Source organism: Cynara cardunculus, unplaced genomic scaffold, assembly GCF_001531365.2.
Source record: "Cynara cardunculus var. scolymus isolate 2C unplaced genomic scaffold, CcrdV1 Un_Scaffold_723, whole genome shotgun sequence".
Lineage (NCBI taxonomy): Eukaryota > Viridiplantae > Streptophyta > Magnoliopsida > Asterales > Asteraceae > Cynara > Cynara cardunculus.
In genome coordinates, this window is record NW_020200608.1 from 42,839 (window position 1) to 63,528 (window position 20,690).

The 20,690-nt window shown below is 37.2% G+C and overlaps 5 protein-coding genes across 5 annotated transcripts; 3 read left to right on the forward strand and 2 right to left on the reverse strand.

The window, feature by feature from the left end:
• Positions 1 to 402: 402 nt before the first annotated feature.
• LOC112501935 lies at positions 403 to 879 on the forward strand. Its single transcript, XM_025105715.1, has one exon. The coding sequence runs from the start codon at positions 403 to 405 to the stop codon at positions 877 to 879; it is 477 nt and encodes a 158-aa protein (XP_024961483.1).
• A 399-nt stretch (positions 880 to 1,278) lies between these two features.
• On the reverse strand, positions 1,279 to 2,052 carry LOC112501942. Its single transcript, XM_025105725.1, has one exon. The coding sequence runs from the start codon at positions 2,015 to 2,017 to the stop codon at positions 1,586 to 1,588; it is 432 nt and encodes a 143-aa protein (XP_024961493.1). The 5' UTR covers positions 2,018 to 2,052; the 3' UTR covers positions 1,279 to 1,585.
• A 1,377-nt stretch (positions 2,053 to 3,429) lies between these two features.
• On the forward strand, positions 3,430 to 10,537 carry LOC112501934 (CMP-sialic acid transporter 2-like). The gene is made up of 15 exons (XM_025105713.1): positions 3,430 to 3,607; positions 3,781 to 3,844; positions 3,920 to 3,956; positions 4,057 to 4,168; positions 4,328 to 4,407; positions 5,718 to 5,793; positions 5,875 to 5,975; positions 6,274 to 6,345; positions 7,270 to 7,318; positions 7,420 to 7,461; positions 7,694 to 7,815; positions 8,846 to 8,905; positions 9,325 to 9,373; positions 10,141 to 10,235; positions 10,319 to 10,537. The coding sequence occupies exons 1-15, from the start codon at positions 3,581 to 3,583 to the stop codon at positions 10,368 to 10,370; spliced, it is 1,038 nt and encodes a 345-aa protein (XP_024961481.1). The 5' UTR covers positions 3,430 to 3,580; the 3' UTR covers positions 10,371 to 10,537.
• An 80-nt stretch (positions 10,538 to 10,617) lies between these two features.
• On the reverse strand, positions 10,618 to 18,377 carry LOC112501933 (uncharacterized protein At2g17340). The gene is made up of 12 exons (XM_025105712.1): positions 18,142 to 18,377; positions 17,898 to 17,963; positions 17,401 to 17,467; positions 17,243 to 17,311; positions 16,810 to 16,950; positions 16,000 to 16,128; positions 15,787 to 15,873; positions 11,552 to 11,626; positions 11,365 to 11,442; positions 11,201 to 11,278; positions 10,969 to 11,031; positions 10,618 to 10,886 (listed from the first exon to the last, which is right to left on the reverse strand). Exons 1-12 carry the CDS (start codon positions 18,309 to 18,311, stop codon positions 10,803 to 10,805), a joined length of 1,107 nt encoding a protein of 368 aa, XP_024961480.1. The 5' UTR covers positions 18,312 to 18,377; the 3' UTR covers positions 10,618 to 10,802.
• Positions 18,378 to 18,678: 301 nt separating this feature from the next.
• On the forward strand, positions 18,679 to 20,672 carry LOC112501937 (pentatricopeptide repeat-containing protein At2g03880, mitochondrial). Its single transcript, XM_025105717.1, has one exon. The coding sequence runs from the start codon at positions 18,683 to 18,685 to the stop codon at positions 20,522 to 20,524; it is 1,842 nt and encodes a 613-aa protein (XP_024961485.1). The 5' UTR covers positions 18,679 to 18,682; the 3' UTR covers positions 20,525 to 20,672.
• The last annotated feature ends 18 nt before the right edge of the window (positions 20,673 to 20,690 follow it).

Genomic DNA, 20,690 nt, shown 5'->3' on the forward strand with positions numbered 1-20,690 from the left:
CATCTTTCTATCCTACATCTATTACTATAAAAATTATGTCCTATACATCTCACTCGTCTTGAAGGTGAGTTTTGAATATCGTAACATGTTCCTACACCTTAACTCTCCTCTTAACCATTGTTTTTGTATACACTCCCAACTTACGAGAAAATTAAAATAGGAATTCAAAAATATTTGAAAAGTTGTTTAACAAGGAATGAAGCAATCCCTTCCTTAATTACTTACTTGCTTCTTCTTTTGGTATTGAAGAATTAAAGTAGACAAAGTTTATGTATGCTTGAATTGGTGTCCAAGCAAGGAATGCATTCCAATTCACATATGGTGTCCATTTAAACCCCAACCCTCCCATCACTCTTGCTTATTAATTATTAATATAGCTTCCCACATCATACCATACCAATCATGAAGCAGGTTGATCGTGAAATTGGGGATATGATATCAGCACTCACTCGTCGTCTTGCTCATCTCCAAAAGAAGCCAATGGACGGAGCCAACCATAACCTACACCACCAAGAGGAGATGGAGGAGGAGGATGACCATAGAGCCGGTGTTGGCATCATAACTATGGCTGGAACCAACGAAGGAGCCACCATGAGAGGTGAGATGATGAGCATGGATCAGGATGATAACTATAAATCTGCAGGTGTAAAACAAGACCAATCATCGCCATTTACGACCTACCTCAACAACAACGTTCAGAGTGTCAACAACTCTATCATGGTGGGTGGTAGTTACTCCGCCAATGATCCAGGCATCCATTTGGATGTTGACGACAATTACCAAGGAGAGCCTACTAGGTATGGGAACAAAAACAAGAAAAAAAACAAAAACAATAAGGAGACTACTTCTGGATCCTCTACAAGCGACCATTCTAGCTAGCGGATCGACTGCAGCTTGTTTTCTTACAATCATCATTTAATAAAACGTTAATTGTTAATTTCCATCAGTCTGCCTTGATGGAAGAGTTGCTAATTGTTTGTTGCCGACAAATATATGGTACCCCATATTGATATATTATGTATGATTGTACGAGTTTGGACGATTCATCAATCAAAATGATGAAAATTATATATGCAAGTGAGATTGAAGGGAATACCTAACAAGTTTCCTGTTACTTTTAATATTTAATCTCATATGTCAAGTTTTGTTAATGTATATTTATGCTATACTAAATCAATTTCAATTTCAATTTCAATTTCAATTTGCATGGGTGGTATTTGATTATGTTTGGAATTCATAATAAGGAAAAAAGAACGCTTGATTAGTATGAAGAATTAAAGCCAAAGAAATTGAATTTATTTAGCATAATCAAGCAATTTGATGAAATAATACAATAAATAATTTGATATACATATATTGAACAAAGAATTAGAAAGTTCACATCAACAACAAACTAGTATTCCCACCGACGTCCAGAATTTCAGATCGGAAAACAAACTACCACCGGCACCGCCATGGCGCATTGAATCTTCCTTTTCCTTGTCTATCTAACAATGATGATGAGGATGATATGATATGAAAGTAATTTCATACATACAATATAATACCTCAGGCTCACACACAGTCACATGCCCTTGCTGTTGCCCTAGGAGTTGTAACGGACGCTCTGCGGGAGGCCGTTTTGATCGGATCTGACGAGTTTTCGAATCTCGGATCTGAGCTTGAAGATGACGTGTTTCCAGCTGCCTTTGTCATGTGAACTGAGAAAGGAGGTTTCGTCTTGGTTGAACTCCAGATCCTGTGCGAATAGGGGTTTCCTGGAGAGGATCCATCCCCATCCCCAATCCCACCAGCTCCTGATGGAGGTAGATGCGGATTCACCCATGGATGAAACGGATTTAGAGCGGCGCATCGCCCATGCGGTTGCGGCAGTGGTGGTGCCAGAGATGGCAGAGGGCTGGATGCGTAAAGACATGGAGGAGAGTCTCCGTCGCATGCCGGCAGCCATTGAAGATTGATCATCGATGTTTGAATGAGAAACGGGAAGAGATGCCGCCTTCCGAAACATAGTAGCCATGGGAATTGGGAAGGAAGGAAAGCAATTTGAAATTGAAATTGAAAGGGTTTAGATTGAGGCTCAGGGTGGTGTTTTTATTTGAAGGGTTAAGGTGAGGTGGTGGTGGGATCCATCATCAGACTCTAATTTGTCCCTATTTTATGTACAGATGTAAACGAAGGTGTACAACTATGCCAATCATTCATTCTTACGACTTTTGTAAGTTTTTCTTTTTTTTTTTCTTTTTTTTTTTAAATTTGGAAAAAGTATCAGGTTTTGCAAACAGAAAAATGACATTTGCAGAGAAGTAGCAGTGATGACACAATCTTATTCGTTGCTTTCATCACACACAACACAACACAACATCACATTTGACTAATTAATATTTCAAACTCCTTATATTATGTTATGTTGTATTCTTTTTCATCATTTTTAAACATTAGAGGTCATTGACTTTGAGTTTAATCTTATGCATCAACCAACAATTAATTTAATTTCAAGAATCATTCCAACCTGGTGATTGGTGAATGTGATTCATGCATAATTGGATTGAACTAGCGAATGTCATGAATGGCAATTGAGCTGCCAAGTACCACTATCACAACACTATTGGTGACAGACATAAAGAATAAATCATTTGTTTTTTTCATCTTCAATCAATTATCATTCCTTTCCTAGTGTTAGTAAATTCATGTTGATATGATTATTGACTTATTGTATATGACTTTTGTGATTGTGTTATTATGTTATTTGTTTGGATCAAACCAGCTTAAGTTAAGAGTTATTGGGAGGGAATGAAACAACCGGCCTCTTCTTTATTAACAAACATTTGTTCATTCATAAACAGAATATAGGCCATAGCTAGCATTGTCACAAAAAAAAATAAACTTTCACAAGATATTGATGACTTTGGGATACATGTTTGTGTGTTTCTTGATGAATAGGATAATATTTTTAGAAAACAGTCAAGGATCTTTGATATATCTATCCATATAATATATGGTTATAAGTGGATGTTGGTGAAGATGGTTGGGATGTTGATTCCAACCGTAACATATCTATTTTTAAGCTTCCTATGACCAATGTTACAAACATAATCCAGGTAGGTCATAAATAAAAAAAAACATACACACAAGCCAATATGTCTAAAAATGTTGTTGTGTAAAAGAGAACATGAGATTAATTAAGATATGTCAAAAACATAGGAAAGACATCCCCGTATATGTATTGGTAGAGAAGCGACATGAGAATTACACATTCGTAAAGTATAGTATAACATAGTATAGTTAAGATATATAAATAGAATAATATTACAATAAATAAATACAAGAATAAATCAAAATTAGATTATAAAAACCCATTGATATTTGATTACTTTTATATCAATGTCGATGCTAAAAACATTTTTTATAGCGATAGCGATAGCGATAGCGATTCCGATTCTTTTGAAAACAACCCAAGTCTAAGCTTGCATTTGAATTCAGTCCATCGACCGTCGACTTCCACTGCCATCAGCTGCTGCTCATTCGCATTCACTCCTCCATCTCGATCCAATTCACACACTCGTAATTCATTCATCTTTCCATGGAGTACAGAAGAATCAAAGATCAGGTTCCAACCCTCGTCTCTTAATCTCCATCTACATTTCTTTCTCTTGTTAACATTGCTTCTTCTTTCTTAAATTGGGGGTTATTCCAATTAAGCAACATATATCTCTTTCTCATGTTGGATTCAACCTCGATCTGCTTCCTTGTCGAATTCACACATCTAATCTCACCTTCTAGGATAAGGATGGGGATCCTGCCCATCAAGATGTTGAGAGCTTACGTGGCAAAGATCTTTTGGATGGTATCATACGATTTCAATCTCTTTCTTCAACTCTTATTTTGGATGTTCCTTAGGGTTTTCCTTTGATTTTTGCAGTTCCTCCACCTTTTGATAAAACAAAGTGGAAAAGGAAGTAAGTAGTGGCTATCATTTCATTTTCATTGCCATTTTCATTTTCATTTTCTGCAACATCTCCTCATCTTTATGTCCTTCTCTTGTCTTGGATGCAATAGGTCTGCCGTTACACTAGCATTAACTTTTCTTACCAGCTCCCAAGCTATACTTATTGTCTGGTCCAAAAGAGCTGGAAGATACGAGTACAGTGTCACAACCGCTAACTTTTTGGTGAGGATTTAAGTGAAATGGCTGGCATGATCTTTTCCCAAGAAAAATTACAGCATGCTTCAATCCTGAACCTTTACTTATTGCTCCATACTCTGATTGTGAATTTTTTCTCTTCGCCTGTCTTATGCTAGACCTCCGTTTTCCTTGCTTTGGAATCAGGTTGAGGCTTTGAAATGTGCACTATCCCTTGCTGCCTTGGCTAGAATATGGAGAACTGAAGGTGTGACCGATGATAACAGGTTTCTTGAATATTCTCTCTTTGCAATTAGATTTTTCCACTTGTTTCATTACACCATGAAACTTGCACTCTTTACCACTTCAATACTTGAGTTCAATTTACTAGTTTGTATCATCCTACATTTGAAAAATCTGTGATGGTATAAGGTTATCATTCCGAATACCCCTTATGCTCCAAAGCTGGCAAGAAAGCATTTTTCAAGCCGTATGCATGATTTATCTGAGCACGTGTATCCTCACGTGCTTTGTAAATAGGTGGAATATGGTCTCTTCTATTCCACTTACTTTCTTTTGTCTTTCATCTTCTCGTTAGGCTTTCATTAGGTTCGTTCAATTATTAACCCAGCAAGATTTAGCACCCTAATGGATGGGTCCTAGCTGTGGCACATAAGCTAAGCAAATGACAGTCCAGGAAAGCTATAGGATTGGAATAGACAAGATGTCACGTATTCACTTATGTATCAAATCATCTACATGTATAATCATTTGTCGAGGTAATGGCCTCAAATGATGCAAGGTGATTTTTGGTGCACAAAGGGTGTAGATAGCATGTGAAGGGCAGTGATAGATAAAAATGTGCAGGGTCCTAACGCTTACTTCATGGGGCTCGCATGCATATTCCTATTCAAATGGAATCTTACAATGAAAGCAATGAGATGCTTAAATGAATTCTTTTAGTTATAATAAATCATGAGGAAATTAATAACAGGACTTGAATTCAAGTCCCGGGTTTTAGAATTGGGAGTTCTGTCCTCTTTCTTGCACTCTTTACTCTGCTTGGAGAAAATTAACATCTTCATCAGAGGATATTGCCATTTGAGTCTGCCTCCGAAAGTCATAATAATATGAAGGACTAATTGTTGTTGGACAAATGCAAGATCATCTGTAGTTTATCTCGTGTAAGATTACAAATGATGGGTTTCATGTTCGTCCTACTTTTGATTGACAAAACTTGATCACTTGTCCCCTTAAAACCTCTCCTTGGTTCATTGTTCCCACATTCCCGAGTCTTCACAAACTTCAGTGGAAGCCACTGGGTGCCGTTAATAGTTCATATTTGCATTTGTAAATTACTCATTAGGACTGAATTTTTTGGCCTGGTGAATTTTAGCCTGAATCCTTTCCTTCATCCATCTTGTAAGACGTATATATAGGAAAGTGAAAATGAGTGATTAATAATAACTTGATAACGTGTACAACTACTTTGTACATTGTATATATTATGAGAATTTCTAGTGTATGCAACTTTGGAACCAGAATAAGAAGCATGCAGTTTTCCCTTACCATTCTAATTCTGTCATGTGTATATCAGGTTAAGTACAACAGTGGATGAAGTTAGTGTTTACCCCATCCCTGCAGCACTTTACCTTGTTAAGAATTTGCTCCAGGTTGGTTTCTGGCGTTGTTTTATCTGAAAATGTCAATTGCTTTGACTTCAATTCTTTCTGAGGTACTCCTGCATTTGGCAGTATTATATCTTTGCGTATGTGGATGCTCCAGGGTATCAGATACTGAAAAACCTGAATATTATCAGCACTGGTGTGTTGTACCGCATAATTCTCAAGAAGAAGTACGTGCTCCTACCTTCTATGTGGATCCTCCTGATGATTGTTTTAAATATTAGCTTTATCTGAATTGCTTTTCCCCATTGATAATATATATAGTATGAAAAGTTCTTTCTTTTAATTAATGCTCCAAATCTACTTTCATGTTTGGAGACTAATATTAGATATGAACCAGTTAATGGTTTGGCTTTCTTATGTCATTGTCTTAAAGATGAATCTAAATCTTCTTCTACCATGTTAAACCTTGTTTCTGATCAGGTGGCTTCTAGAATGATAACTCTGTATTATGATAACTTTGCACAGGTTAAGCGAGATTCAGTGGGCTGCTTTCATTTTACTTTGTGCGGGGTGCACAACGGCACAACTTAATCCTTCGTAAGTTTGATTATCTCCATATTACAAGTTTCGTGCTTGTGTTGTTGCTGTACTGGATTGCTTCATAGATGTGCATTTTGCATAACTTAAATAGGCACATTATCAAACAAATTTTTTTTATTTAGTTCCTTGTGTTATAGTATAAAAAATTATCATAGGTTCATCAGTCATTTACTATCATTTGCAGTATCATTATTAACTATCAAGTATGTCCCCTTGGGTCCTAAAAGTTCCCCTGGCTCTTTGCTCCCTTGAATGTTCTGTAGTCTTGGTGATGATCGAAAAGTCATTTCTGTCACATCTGCAGACCCTTATTTACTTTATGAAACTGCTATGTCCCAGTGGCTGTGGCAAGATCTTTTACTTGTTTCATGTAATGCATCTTCAAAGCTAGGTAGATCCTAAGGCCCTTCATCTTCATCTTTTGGCCACGGAGGTTCAAATGCGGTGACTCTGGGCTATCTGCAAAGCAGGTGGTCGCCCTGGGATTAGTCGGCTTGCATAGCGGGTTGGATATCCAGGTTAATCAAAAAACAAAACATATGTGACACCTACACCCACCCACCAAAGAGAAGTGTAGAACAAAAAAGAAACATAAATCACATGAACACGGTTGGATACAAATTTGTTTTCTCTAGTTAGGAAAAGCACATCCATGACTGCAGTTGTGTATTTCTCTAAGAACCATGATAAGGGAGCATTTTGCGATTGTTCAGGACCTTTTCATTACCGAGTCTGTTACCATTTGCTTCAAACATGTGGGTGCTTCCCTGGAAAAGCACTACAATGTTGTGTTTAAAATTATTATTATTGTGCATTGACCCTGAATGTGGAGATTAAGTTGTCCGTGAATTTCTTAGGTCTCTTTTGATCATCTTTTAGTTATTGGCTCTTATTTTACACTGTGTTTCAACTTGTTAACAGTTCTGATCATGTTCTTCAGACACCTTTCATAGGCTGGTTGATGGCCATTGTGAGTCCTTTGGCTTTTTCAGATTATTCCTTCATATTACCAAATGAATTGTTTGTTCAACTGCGGAGCATTCTAATATGTATTCCTTCATTTCTTTGCAGATCATGGCACTTCTAAGCGGTTTTGCTGGAGTGTACACAGAGGTAAAGGGTGTATATTGCTTTTTGGTATCTAAAATTGCATTTCACTGTCAGTTGGGAACTCAGTGAGATTGTTAAGTTGTTTCACAAGTATGTCTCAATTTTTGTTGCTTGATAGTTTTATAAAATCCTATTGTAAGGCTCTTGGTTTTTTGGACATAATTCATAACAAGGTTTGTCAAGTGAATGGACATCGTATTTGCTCTATTTGATAAGTTCATCTCTAATTTCACAGGCTATAATAAAAAAACGACCTTCCAGGAACATAAATGTGCAGAACTTCTGGTTATATGTCTTTGGGATGGCCTTCAACGTTGTTGCTATACTGATCCAAGATTTTGATGCTGTTGTGAACAAGTATGTTAATTATGCTCTTTCATGCATACATCATGAATACTGCTCTTCACTGTTTCTTAATTTGATGCTTATCTACAAAGAGTCAAGGATTTTCATGTAGCCTCTTTTGCCTTTCATGAAAGAGGGTCAATTGAGAAGTTGGGTTAAGCCTCACCAGGTCAACTTTTTGCACCGGTATTCTAGAAAAATAAATAGTTAACCAGGAACAGAGGAAGGCAACACATGTATCAAATATGAAATGAATAGTAAAACAGAGGGAATTGTATATTTAACATCCTTGAGCTTAGAAATGAAGAGGTCAAAGTCGGAAGTGTTATATATTAGAACTTCCATTGCTTTCTGGCATTAGTAATTCTCAGATTTTTAAGTACTTAATATGTTACAAACCATGTCTTAAAGTCGTTGTCTCTGTCTTCTCTTTTTCCTTATGCCTCAATATCTCTTTTAGAAGTTGTCTTAAGTAAACTGTTACATAGTGCTAGTAGTTCGTGTTAAGAAAACTCTTTCCTCATTATTTACAGATTGTTCTGTACAAAACTTTCCTCTTAACTGGAGCATACATTCTCTTTGAAGAAATGAAAACCTTACTTCCAATGACTCGTGATTCCGAAAAACATTTAACATGAAACAAAAAGGCCTAATGCATCGCTTCACTTGATTGATCATGCACAAAGGATTGTAGGAACTAAAGGCTGAAATATGATAATCTTTAGTCATAAGTGAAGTATCATTGTCCACTATGAATAATAAAAAACATTCAGCCAAGAAATTTGTTGGTTGGTTTTCACTGATGATTACTTTTCTTTATTTTTCTCGTTCAAGTAAGTAGTGCCAAAGTCGGAAATCCAGATGTTCAGTTATACCTTTTCTTAGTACTATTTTGTTGGATGAGTTCACTTATAAATTTATGATGCAAGAGATTCTTTCTAGGTTTCAGAGTTCTTTAATTTGAAATTACAGGGTATTATCTATAAAGGGTTTTCTTTACTATACTGTTTGTTTCTAATGAAAGCTGAACTCTTGTGTGCAGGGGATTCTTCCATGGATATTCACTAATTACGGTTCTCATGATTATCAATCATGCCCTAAGGTATTTATCTTTATATAGTTCAGTTGTAGTATGCTGCAAGTTTGTCTCTGATGTTTCTAGTACTGCATGGGTGTAGTTTGATCTTGCTTCGATGAAAAAACGTGTAGTTTTCAATTTTCTGAAAACTATGTTTCTTGTATACATTTTAGTGAAATACATTGTGTTGAAAGAAGCTAGGGCCTAGGCGGGTAAGTGAACTTCTAGGCTTAAACGGCTAAATGTGGATAAAGTTGTTTATATTAATATATAAATATGATTATTTAGATAATGTAAACATATGGAAGTATAAGTTTTATACTAATTTTTTTTATATAGTTACTTTTTTTTAAGTTGTATTTCTTCTGAACATTGCCCAAAAGTTTTGGATCAGCTTTGGTTTGCTTTATCTTTGAATAAATAGTGTTGTTTCGGATTTGCAGCGGGATCGCTGTGTCTATGGTGATGAAGTATGCTGACAATATTGTGAAGGTAAGGCCAAAGTTCTGTTTGCTATTTGTTCATTGTTCCCCATGATTTTTAGATTGCACCTTATCTCTTGTTAAAAAGAAGTTGAAACATATCATAGGAAAGGTCATGTTTGATGTCCCTGCCACATCAGGCTCAAGTCAATCAATTAGTATGAGATGGTGTGCCATGTGCACCCCTGTTGATTTTATGACCAGACAGAATATGGATCATAAAATTGCTGGCACTTGTGTGACTATTTTTCTTTGCTAACTTTGACTGTATCTAATTAGATGGAAGAAAGACACAGCACTTGTTAATTTGATGGTAACTATCATCCTGCTGTATTCAATTGATTTGAGTTGCAACAAAATAGTTGCTTACTTCAATCAATGTGAAAGATTTCTTTAATCACTGTCTAGTAGAGTGAAATTGAAGGTTGTGTTCTTAACTAGACAATTTACAGCACCTAGAAAAGTCCAGTGTGGGCCAAAGGTGAATTTATAATCCTATATACTCAATACAAACATGCAATGTCAAATATATAGTTAATGCTAGCGATTTTAACGAATGAAAGTATATGTACAAGATTTGCATACAACAAAATCTATCAAATTTAGAAACCGAGAAAAAAAAAACAGAAAATTAAACATATATTTACAATAGAGAGAAGTACATGAATAGAATAGCCAAGTTGTAAGAAACTCCCGTTGGTACTATGATTTAATTGCATTTTTATATAGATAGATAGATAGATGTTGCATTTTTATTAAAGAAAGTTTTATTTGCAGGTGTATTCGACTTCTGTAGCAATGCTAGTAACCGCAGTTGTCTCGGTGTTTCTGTTCAATTTTCATCTATCCCTGGCTTTCTTCCTCGGATCCACGTAAGTAATGTTGACTTTACTAATGCTACTGCTTCTTTTTGATGAATGAAACAACTAACCAAGTCATGTATGTATGTTGACAGTGTTGTTTCAGTTTCCATATATTTGCATTCAATTGGAAAGCTGCAGAGATGATGAAATACACACACTGCCTCCCTTTTTTAGAAACAGAATTTATTGGATTCATTTTACATGTATTTTGATTCCAACATCTGCTGTAAGTCTTTAGAACCATATTATTACGTAAGGACTTCACTGTCTATTTCCTTTGTTATATAAAATGTGTATGTTTTTTGTTTGAATCGAATGGCTGGCTAGCATCTGATGAAGAAACACTCAGTATCAATCCATTCAATTATGAGAAAAATGAAGGAACCACCCATTTCTTAAACCAACTCCTCGACTGAGCTTGGCATTCATCAATATATTATCTAGAAAACACCAAAAGAATTCTCATTTTGACAAAAGACACCAAGTTCATCATGCTCCATTGCCTTGAATACTTTTAAAACAAGTATCAGAAAGAATGGATGCTTCCTTCCTTCTTGCATGTACTATTCTATCTTGTTAACAACTTGAAACTTCATTGAACTTGAATACACAATCATACAGCCTCCCTCCTAGAAACTGGGCAACCTCTGGATGCTTCACCTACATACAAATGTTTCATCAGTTCAATTAAACCAAGCAAAAAAGGGACTCAAAAGTTTCACAAAAATATACTCCCACTAACCATTCCAATCTTGAGGGAATCACACTTAAATTGAGCATATAGATTTGTCTCGATTCCACGGCCCTGCCACAGATTAGAGATCAGATAATTGCGTGTAATGTGAGAAAAGTGTTTTTCCATACTGAATGAAGCATGGTCCTTGTGTTTGTTATCCTCTAAAAAACCAAACCATATAGCAATCTAAGGTACAAGGAAAATGATTCTGTTTATGGTTAAATAACCAACTACTCACCATTCCTTCCATAACTACCAAGTCAGCATCACTTGCCAGGTATGCAAGCTCTTGGGACACACTCGAGAGATCAATAACCTGATATAACAATTAGATGCCTATAATTATACTTGACAACCCTCAACATATTACGAAATCAATCAAAACGCCTTCCATAGTCTTACCGGCAAATCATTACCAGAATTCGCAATCAAAAGATTCTGAGTATCAACACCCATAAGCAGTCCATTTTCATCCTTCAACTGTGGATTTCGACATAGCACATTTAGATCAACAGAAACCAAGTGTACCCTCTTCATTTAAAGCAAAATGCAATGCCATTACATACAAAATTAGTTACAGCTATAGTACCTTTGATATGATCTCCAGTAGTTCATGATAAGTTACATCGTTGATAGAAGGTAGGTCGTTAGCTGCCAACACGACCTGTATTATGAAAGCTATATGGTTGAAACAAAATACTAAAGAAGAGTGAAAGATACCATGCCACAATTTGAAGAAACAATGTTGATGCTAAAACACTAGGCTAGGATGTTAATTTGATTATAAGTATTTGAAAATATTGGTTCAATGATGTTCAGTTAACGCCTCATTAGATGTTTTTTGGCCTCGGGAAGAAAAATAATCATCTTAAATGAGCTTTGCTTAAACTTCCTTTTCACTATTAAACTCGGAGAGAGAAGATAAGAGCCCTTAACCAACTCAATTCTCAACTCCTAACACAGTTACATTAGCATCACCAATGGATAGTTGTAAAAAATACTACTACTAGCAACATAAAAAAGACACGCTAACCACAAAGGTGGTGCCTGATTGGTTTGAGCTTGGCTCCAAAAGTCAAAAGTACCTGGAGGTCCCAGGTTCAAATCCAAGGAGGAATAAAAATCCCCTTGTGGCCACGGAGGTTCAAATGCGGTGACTCCGGGCTATCTGCAAAGCAGGTGGTCGCCCTGGGATTAGTCGGCTCGTATAGCGGGTTGGATATCTAGGTTAATCAAAAAAAAAACATGCTTCAAACCTGAATAGCCACCTCAAAAGATTGTTTCAAATTACTATGTTTCAGATTTTTTAATCACAGATTATAACAGGGTAGTTGTTAAAAAAGCAGAGGCCAAGTAGTGAATGGATCTCCCTTCCCTGTCCCTTTAGCCAATCAGGGAGAAACAAACAGGTAGAGAGTGAGATGAGGAGATGGTCTTCTGCCAAAGACAGGTCAGGAGGTCAGAAGATTGAAAGATAGCCATATAAGCAGAGAAGATAGATGGCAATTGGGATCTACCTATATAAGAGCAGCTATGGGTAATCTTCTCAGATCCATCCAAATATAGGATTTTAGTCATATAGTTCATTTTCAGGAACTTGGATGTGTTCAACGTGTGCATAAGGTGACTTTCTGAAGCCTCATAGGTTCATGAATACTACAGATGAAAAAAAAATGAAGGATTTAGTTATATAGTTCATTTACCTGATTACAAATCTACATCTAAGACTCCTCAAGCTTGAGTATAGATACCAATCATTCCAATTTAACAAGAAAACTATACATACATTTTTCAGAATAGAATATGCCAACAAAGTTAAAACTCTTTAACTGAAAACACATTGAAACAAACAGAAGAAAAAGGAAACTAGCAGAACAGGAGTAAATCGTGGTCAGGATGGCTCCTCCTACTGTCTGGATGGGATGCCTTCTCCTGACTCTCCCTCGTTCTACTCCTAAAAAGAACTCTAGATGTGAAAACAAATATAGAATGTCACTCTTATGAGACCCCTGCCTAGGAATGCTATTAAACTATTAAAAAATTCTTGAAATCCAACTTGAGTAATAATAAAACAAGGTTACAAGGTAACCCAATCAACATCAGACCCTATACATATTTGTTAATGTTGGTATAAAAGGATGTTGCTGAAACAATCACTTAAATATTGTTGGAACAAGGGATCATAAGGTAAATTTTAAGTCCATCTGCATCCCCGTCGTGCTTGTTTAAAAAGATGAGGGTAGAAGATATGATGTAGTATTGCATCATTATGATGCAATTATGTTCTTCTGAGTATCCAACAACCTTGTTCAACCTTCATACAGAAGGTTCAACCTACCAGTACAACCATTCAAGCTACAATCACTTCCCCCCAAATACTCCCACCTCTTTATGGTACCTACTGCCTTGCCTCCTTCCAGAGCTGGATTTGATTATAAAAATCTTCTTAGGAAATGTTCAAACCCAATCAACATCAGACCTATACATATCCGTTTGTACAAAAAGGAAGTTACTGAAAGAATAACTCATGAATTGTTGGAACAAAGGGGTTATGAGGGACAGTTCAAGTCCATTTGCATCCCCTGTTGTGCTTGTTAAAAAAAGATGGAGTGTGGAAGATATGTATTGTTTATAGGGCTCTAAGTAAGGTACTATCAAGAATAATTTTCTCATCCCTTCGGTTGAGAAGAAAACAAATGAATTACATGGCACCACGCTGGTCTCTAAGATTGGTCTCAGCTCTTGTCACTATCAAATCAGAGCAACTCAGGAAGACATCTACAAAACTGCATCTCAAACTCAATGTCGTCATTTTGAGTTCCTCGTGATGCGCTTACACTCACAAATTCCCCTTCTACCTTCCGAAGGTTGATGAACTATGTCTTCAAACCTTACCTGGGAAAGTTTGTACTTGTATTTTCTGATGACATGTTAATATACAGTAAGAGTGTAAGACGTGGAAGGAACACACTCAACACTTGGAAGGGGTCTTAGAGACACTGTCAAAACATCAGCTGCTAATTATAGTGTTAAGATATTTTTCTTTCCCTTTAATTATCCAGTAACCAGTTATAAATTAGTTCTTTCTTAAGTCATCCTCTAAGAGCAAAGAACAACTGTTGTGGGTTTGGAAACACTGTAATCCCACGCTTCTCTTTCCAAATCTCAGGCCAGTCAATCATATTAACCTTGAACTTATATATCAGCCGATTAACAGCATAAAAATAAAATTGAGAGAGAAGAATAGAATGAAGCAGGAAGCATGTTGCAGGTGGTGGGGTTCACAATTAAGGACTACATTGGATTTGTTTTACACTCTATTATGCTTACTCTGTTATAATCATATCCGATTTTGTGTTTAATTTCTTTGGTGCTAATTTGGATGCTATAGCCTTGCTTCATTTCTAGATCATAATTAAAAGAACACAGGGTTATAACTAATCATGTTTATTCTATAAATGATCAAAGAGGGAAAGGGAATTCAAACCCATGACCTTCAAAAGCTGCGTTTGCTACATGGGACTAAACTGGACTACACAAAACTCACTGTTTACGTTTGGCGAGACATGGACAGTGACATGGACAAGGATCGGATGGGACTGGATGAGACAAAAAAGGCTTTTTTCTGTTCCACCAAAAAGAACTAGAATTTCACCAATCCATCCTCATTTGGTATGACCCTAATATGGTATTTGGTTTAGTGGTCACAACCACCCATCACTGCCACCACCACCACTGGCAGACACCACCAATCACTGACGATGAAAAAAATGAAAAGTCATCAACGGAAACGGAAAGAGAGGGATTCAATCTATTCAGTGATAAGAAAAGAAAAAACAAATTGAGAAATAGATTTGATTGTCCATCTTTTTGCGCTCTGGTGGGATCCACACGGGAAGGAACCTATAGTTAGCTTTTCGGGAAATTTCCAAATTCCTGGGCCCAAGAGTCAAGAATAACAAGTTCTTTATTAATCAAGCATTCTGATTAGTTGAGTCAACTTGAACAATTAGAACTTGACCCGATTGAAAATGCGGTCCTTTTTTCCGCGGCCGAATCCACTTTGAATTTGATAACGATAACCCACAAAGTCAAGGAAATGATTGAACCTCCACCAACTACCACTACCATCACCTCCACAACTACCACATCTACCTCCATATCCACCCTTGTCGACCGTGTCCACCATCTCTACATCCTCCACAACCACCGCCTCCACCACTATCAGCGCTCATTGTCACCCCACCACCACAACGGTTACCTACCATTGTCCATCACCACCTCTACCTCCACCACACCGGGCACCTCCATATCCACCACTGTCCTCCACAACCACCAACGCCGACCACCTCCGCTTCCATCACAATCATCACCTCCTCTTACACTGCCACCAATAACGACCATATAAATCATTAAACGTTTAGAGGCAACTTGTCCAACACAATCATATCCACTCCTAGTCATGCCAAACACTAGACAAAAAGCTTGTCATGTCTAGTCCTGTTCTTTTGTCCGGTCCAGTCTGGTCTAGTCTGCTTACCAAAAGCTACCTTAAGAATGTACCAAGTACCAATTAGCCATTCAAAGTAAGCACTTAATTGGACGGAATAGAAAGTTAAAACCTTCAAAGTCAATACATGAAAAACATAAATATCTTTATGGTCTACACAGAAGAGAAGGCTATGACAATCAAGTAGTGTTTTTCCCTTCCTAAGCGCGTCAGTTCCTTCGGTCATAAATATCCAGCCAAGTGCTAGGCAATCAATAATGAAAAAGCAAAATGGGTTTTGAGAACAAAAAAAAGTAACTAGTTTGATAGCCAACCTTTGTCCCACAACGAAGCAGTTCTCTAGCAAAGGGCAATATACCCAAAACAACATCCGCACCAGAATTATCAACAAATATGACAACCTGTTATGAAGAAAAATATAGAGGGTCAGTAACATACTGAACTGAACCCTAACCCACATAAAGAAGACAACCAAATACCAATTGAAAGAACAAATTGATTATGGAACAAATCCCGATAGAACATGCCTTTTTCCATGGTTTCTTGCCCCATTTTGAAATGAAAGTATCCAAATCATCAATAACCCAGGGTCGGGGAACAATATTTTGACAACTAGCCAAGAAGGAAATTCCATCTTTTGAGAATAACTCTGCAAGCTTCAAGAATCAGGAAAAAGTTAGACCGTGAGTAATAAGAGAGCCCAGATTGGTCTTGATATGATGATGATCAAGTGATCGACCTAGTGTTGCAGGAAACCAGGTATAGAATAGCTCTGCTCAAGAATCAAAAACAAGGCTTCTTTATTCCACAGAGTAGATAAAACATGAGGGTAGATTCACATTTTGTAAGTAAACTTTGATTTTTGTTTTTGTTTTTGCAACCCTTTCGTATGCCTCATAAGTTGGTTTCTTATTATGCTTTCATGTTCAATGTCTCCAAGGACTAAGCATGGTGATCCAACTTATGAACATTGCATAGACGCGAGTGGTCAATAGGTCAAGCTAGTAATGACAAAAAGCTTCAGCCTTCAGGGTAAAATCAGAAGAATAAAGCTAACAACAATGAACAATTCAAAGAATCGGATTTTATAACCAACATCGCTAGGAAAGTGGTATGCATGCGTCAGTTAGAGTATAAAAAACTGAGTAGGTTAATAAAAGAAGCATTTGACCATTTGAAGCAAGTATGGCTGCCTGGACTTAGATGCCATGATGAAGTATCCTATGAGTTTCAGTTCAGTCAAATTGCTTTTATAAAGACGAATAAATATTTTATTTCCAGGTTGAACTGCAGAAAGGTGGAATTCATGTTTTCTTTTGGCAGGAGCATTTGCATACCTGTGCAGAACCGAGATCAAATATGTTCCCTGCAAATATTCCTCTGACCAAATTCTCCACTCGCTTTGATTCCTCCTCAATAGCATCATTCAAATGAACAACATCCTTAAACAAGGTTATTGCTTTGGCATTTTCTTCATCCTAGTGAATCAAAATGGACAACAAACTCTTCCATTAATATGACTTGCAGGTTTGTAGTCACTTGAATTATGCATGTTAAAAAGAAACACTCTTTCACACTCCAAAAGACTTAAGGGTGTGATATGGGATGAACAACTAAGCGAGAATGTTTGTTGGTGTAGGGAAGTAGACATTAATAATATTGAAATGCACACAAAAAGGTGGTTGATGAATGTTGCAAAAGTTGGATAGACCTTAGGTTAAAAGGTTTGTTTGTATGCATTGGACTGGGAAAGGTGGATTATATCCTCACCTTAACCTTCTTAAATATGTCTCTGAAACCAACCTCCCTGAGGATAAGCTCACGGATACGGCAAAGAAGCTGGAATAATACAAACAAACAAAAAAACAGCCAGGTTCTTAACAGCATTACAATTTCATCAAGTATATAGAAGGGAAGTTTTCGCTTACTATGCAATCAGGTGGTCCACCATGGCTTTCAGGATCTTTTTTGAAGTCCTCTAGGATTTCAGAATACCTTACTCAGTTAACAGCACATGTTGTCAGATATTCAGAAAAGTTAATCCATGTATGATATGGGTACAAGGGGAAATGCATCCACAACTAAAGAATTTGCAATAACAATTATGAAGAGCTTTTTGAAGACAAAATAGTAAGTTTCACTACTTGGGAAAAACAATACTCTGTTGATAGAATTGTGATCAACAAATCATGAGGTAATTACTGTTTATGGCAATGATCTCATCTCAAATGAACTTGTCTTCTTGACTTCATTCAGTTTTATTATGTGTAGCATGCACAATATATAAAACAGCTACACTGAATTGAAGTAAAATTAAATCATGATTCTCAAGTTTGTCTTAGGTTTACAGCTTACACAAGAACATTACTAATAACAAGTAAACTAATTGAGAAAAGAACGTAAATGTAGTTAATTCGAATAATACCTTTGAGCAAACTTTTCAGCTTTAGCAGAAGCATCTGCGACTGTGTCGTCACTTTCTGCTCTCTTCCTGTGACAAGAAGAAAACAAAGGAAAAAGACAAAATGATAATACGCTCCGTTAAAAAATCAAACCGAGTTAGAATTTAAACAACTTTACTTGTAGTATATAGTGGTATCTGGAAAGCACAGGAGTAATAAGAGATGTAGTGGAATTGAATCGAATTGGAGTGTTGGAGAAGAGCGTACTTGAAAGAGGGAATGGAATTGGCGAAGAGGTTGATCCAAGAGACCTCAATGGGCGTTGGTTTCTTGGGGTTGTCGGAAGGGAACCTGTAGGGGATAGTGCATGCCCTGTAATTAGTGTCGATCGGCGTTATCAACAATGGGAAGGCCACCATCTCTCCGGAGCTCTCCATCTTTCTCTTTAACCTTTCAGTCCCCCAACCAAACACACACACACACACACAGTGATGAATGAGAATGAGAATGAGAATGAGAATGAGAATGAGATCGGCTTTCTACAAATTACATGATGACTCCTCATACTATGAGATAATAACAGATATACCCCTCCTTAAACATATTATATACAATCTCCAACCACAACCCTGCTTTAATTATATCTGTCGCCTTCTTTACTTCAAAATCCACTTACGCCTTTCGTTAATAATACTAATATACATACCAAAGGGAATTTGAGAAATCAATTTTAATTATGAAATCAATCTTGTTTCGCAACCTCAAATCCATCCCTCCTACTGTTGCTGTTGCATTACCATCCTTGCTTATGCATCATCATCATTCCCTCCAATCCAATACCCTGCTTAATGAATTCACTTCCTCCTGCTATCGCAGAGACCTCCCTGCTGCCATGAGAGCTTTGACTTCCATGCAGAACCACCGAATTTGGGCCGATTCTGTAACATATTCCGAGCTCATCAAGTGCTGTCTAGCTTGTGGCGCCATCCAGGAAGCCAAACTTGTCCATAAACACATTTTCTCTGATGGCTACCAGCCCAAAACTTTCTTGATTAACACTCTCATGAATATGTACGTTAAGTTCAATTTATTAAATGAAGCACGGGAACTGTTCGATCAAATGCCTGACAGAAATGTTGTATCTTGGACCACCATGATAGCTGCTTTCTCGAATGCAAGACTGGATCACGAGGCCATGGAGTTCTTGACTCTTATGCTCAGAAATGGTGTCCATCCGAACATGTTTACTTATTCTTCTGTTTTGCAAGCCTGCAATGGGTTACCCAGCCTCAGGCAGATCCATTGCGGTATAACTAAAACTGGTTTGGACTCTGATGTATTTGTCAGGAGTGCACTCATCGATAATTATTCCAAGTGGGGTGAACTGCCAAATGCATTGACCGTTTTTAACGAGATGGAAACTAGTGATTTGATTGTTTGGAACTCAGTAATTGGTGCCTTTGCTCAAAACACCGATGGAGATGAAGCTCTGAATCTTTTCAAACGCATGAAGAGATGTGGGTTTATGGCCGATCAGGCGACATTGACTAGTGTTTTGAGAGCTTGCACCGGACTAGCCTTGTTAGAACTGGGAAGACAAATTCATGTTCACCTGTTGAAATACAACCGAGACTTGATTCTAAGCAATGCACTTCTTGATATGTACTGCAAGTGTGGTAGCCTGGAGGATGCAAGATTTGAGTTCAGTAGAATAGTGGATAAGGATGTGATCTCTTGGAGCACCATGATAATAGGTCTGGCCCAAAATGGTTTCAGTCATGAAGCCTTAGAGATGTTTCAGAAGATGGAAAGTTCAGGCACCAAACCTAACTACATCACAGTTGTTGGAGTATTGTTTGCTTGTAGCCATGCAGGATTGGTAGATAAGGGGAGATCATACTTTGAATCCATGGAAAAGAATTTTGGTATCAAACCAGGAAGAGAGCACTACGGTTGCATGGTTGATTTACTGGGAAGGGCTGGAAAGCTTGATGAGGCTATTGAGCTGATAAAGAGAATGGAACCTGAACCAGATGCTGTGACTTGGAGGACTTTGCTTGGGGCATGTAGGATTCACCGAAATATGGATCTAGCTGCGTATGCAGCTAAACGGGTGCTAGATCTTGATCCTGATGATGCAGGAACGTATATCTTGCTATCAAATATTTATGCAAATAGCCACAGGTGGGAAGATGCTGCTCAAGTGAGGAAGACAATGAGGGGGAACAATGTGAGGAAGGAACCAGGGTGTAGCTGGATTGAAGTGAATAAACAGATTCATGCTTTTATATTAAGGGACAATTCACATCCAGAAATTGATAAGATCGTAAGGCAGCTAAACAAGTATGTTGAGAGATTAAAGGAAGTGGGTTATGTTCCAGATTCGAATTTCGTGTTGCAAGATGTTGAAGGGGAACAGATGGAAGATCCACTCTTGTACCACAGCGAAAAGCTGGCAATTGTTTATGGGTTAATGGCTTTAACAAAGGGAAAGAACATCAGGATTAGAAAGAACCTTAGAATCTGTGGAGACTGCCATCTGTTTGCTAAACTTTTGGCAAAAATGGAGAATCGGCATGTGGTTATAAGAGATCAAATTCGTTACCATCACTTTGAAGGAGGAGTTTGCTCCTGTGGGGATTATTGGTAACTCAAACAGAAAATAACGACTCTTAACTACTGCGTTTGTTTTTAATCCTTGGTACTTTTGTTGTTTACTCTGTTTCCGTAAGTATAATAATTTGTCATCATAATAATGTGACGACATGATATATTCATTTGTTATTGTGATATATTAGAAGATGTGTGTTGAATTG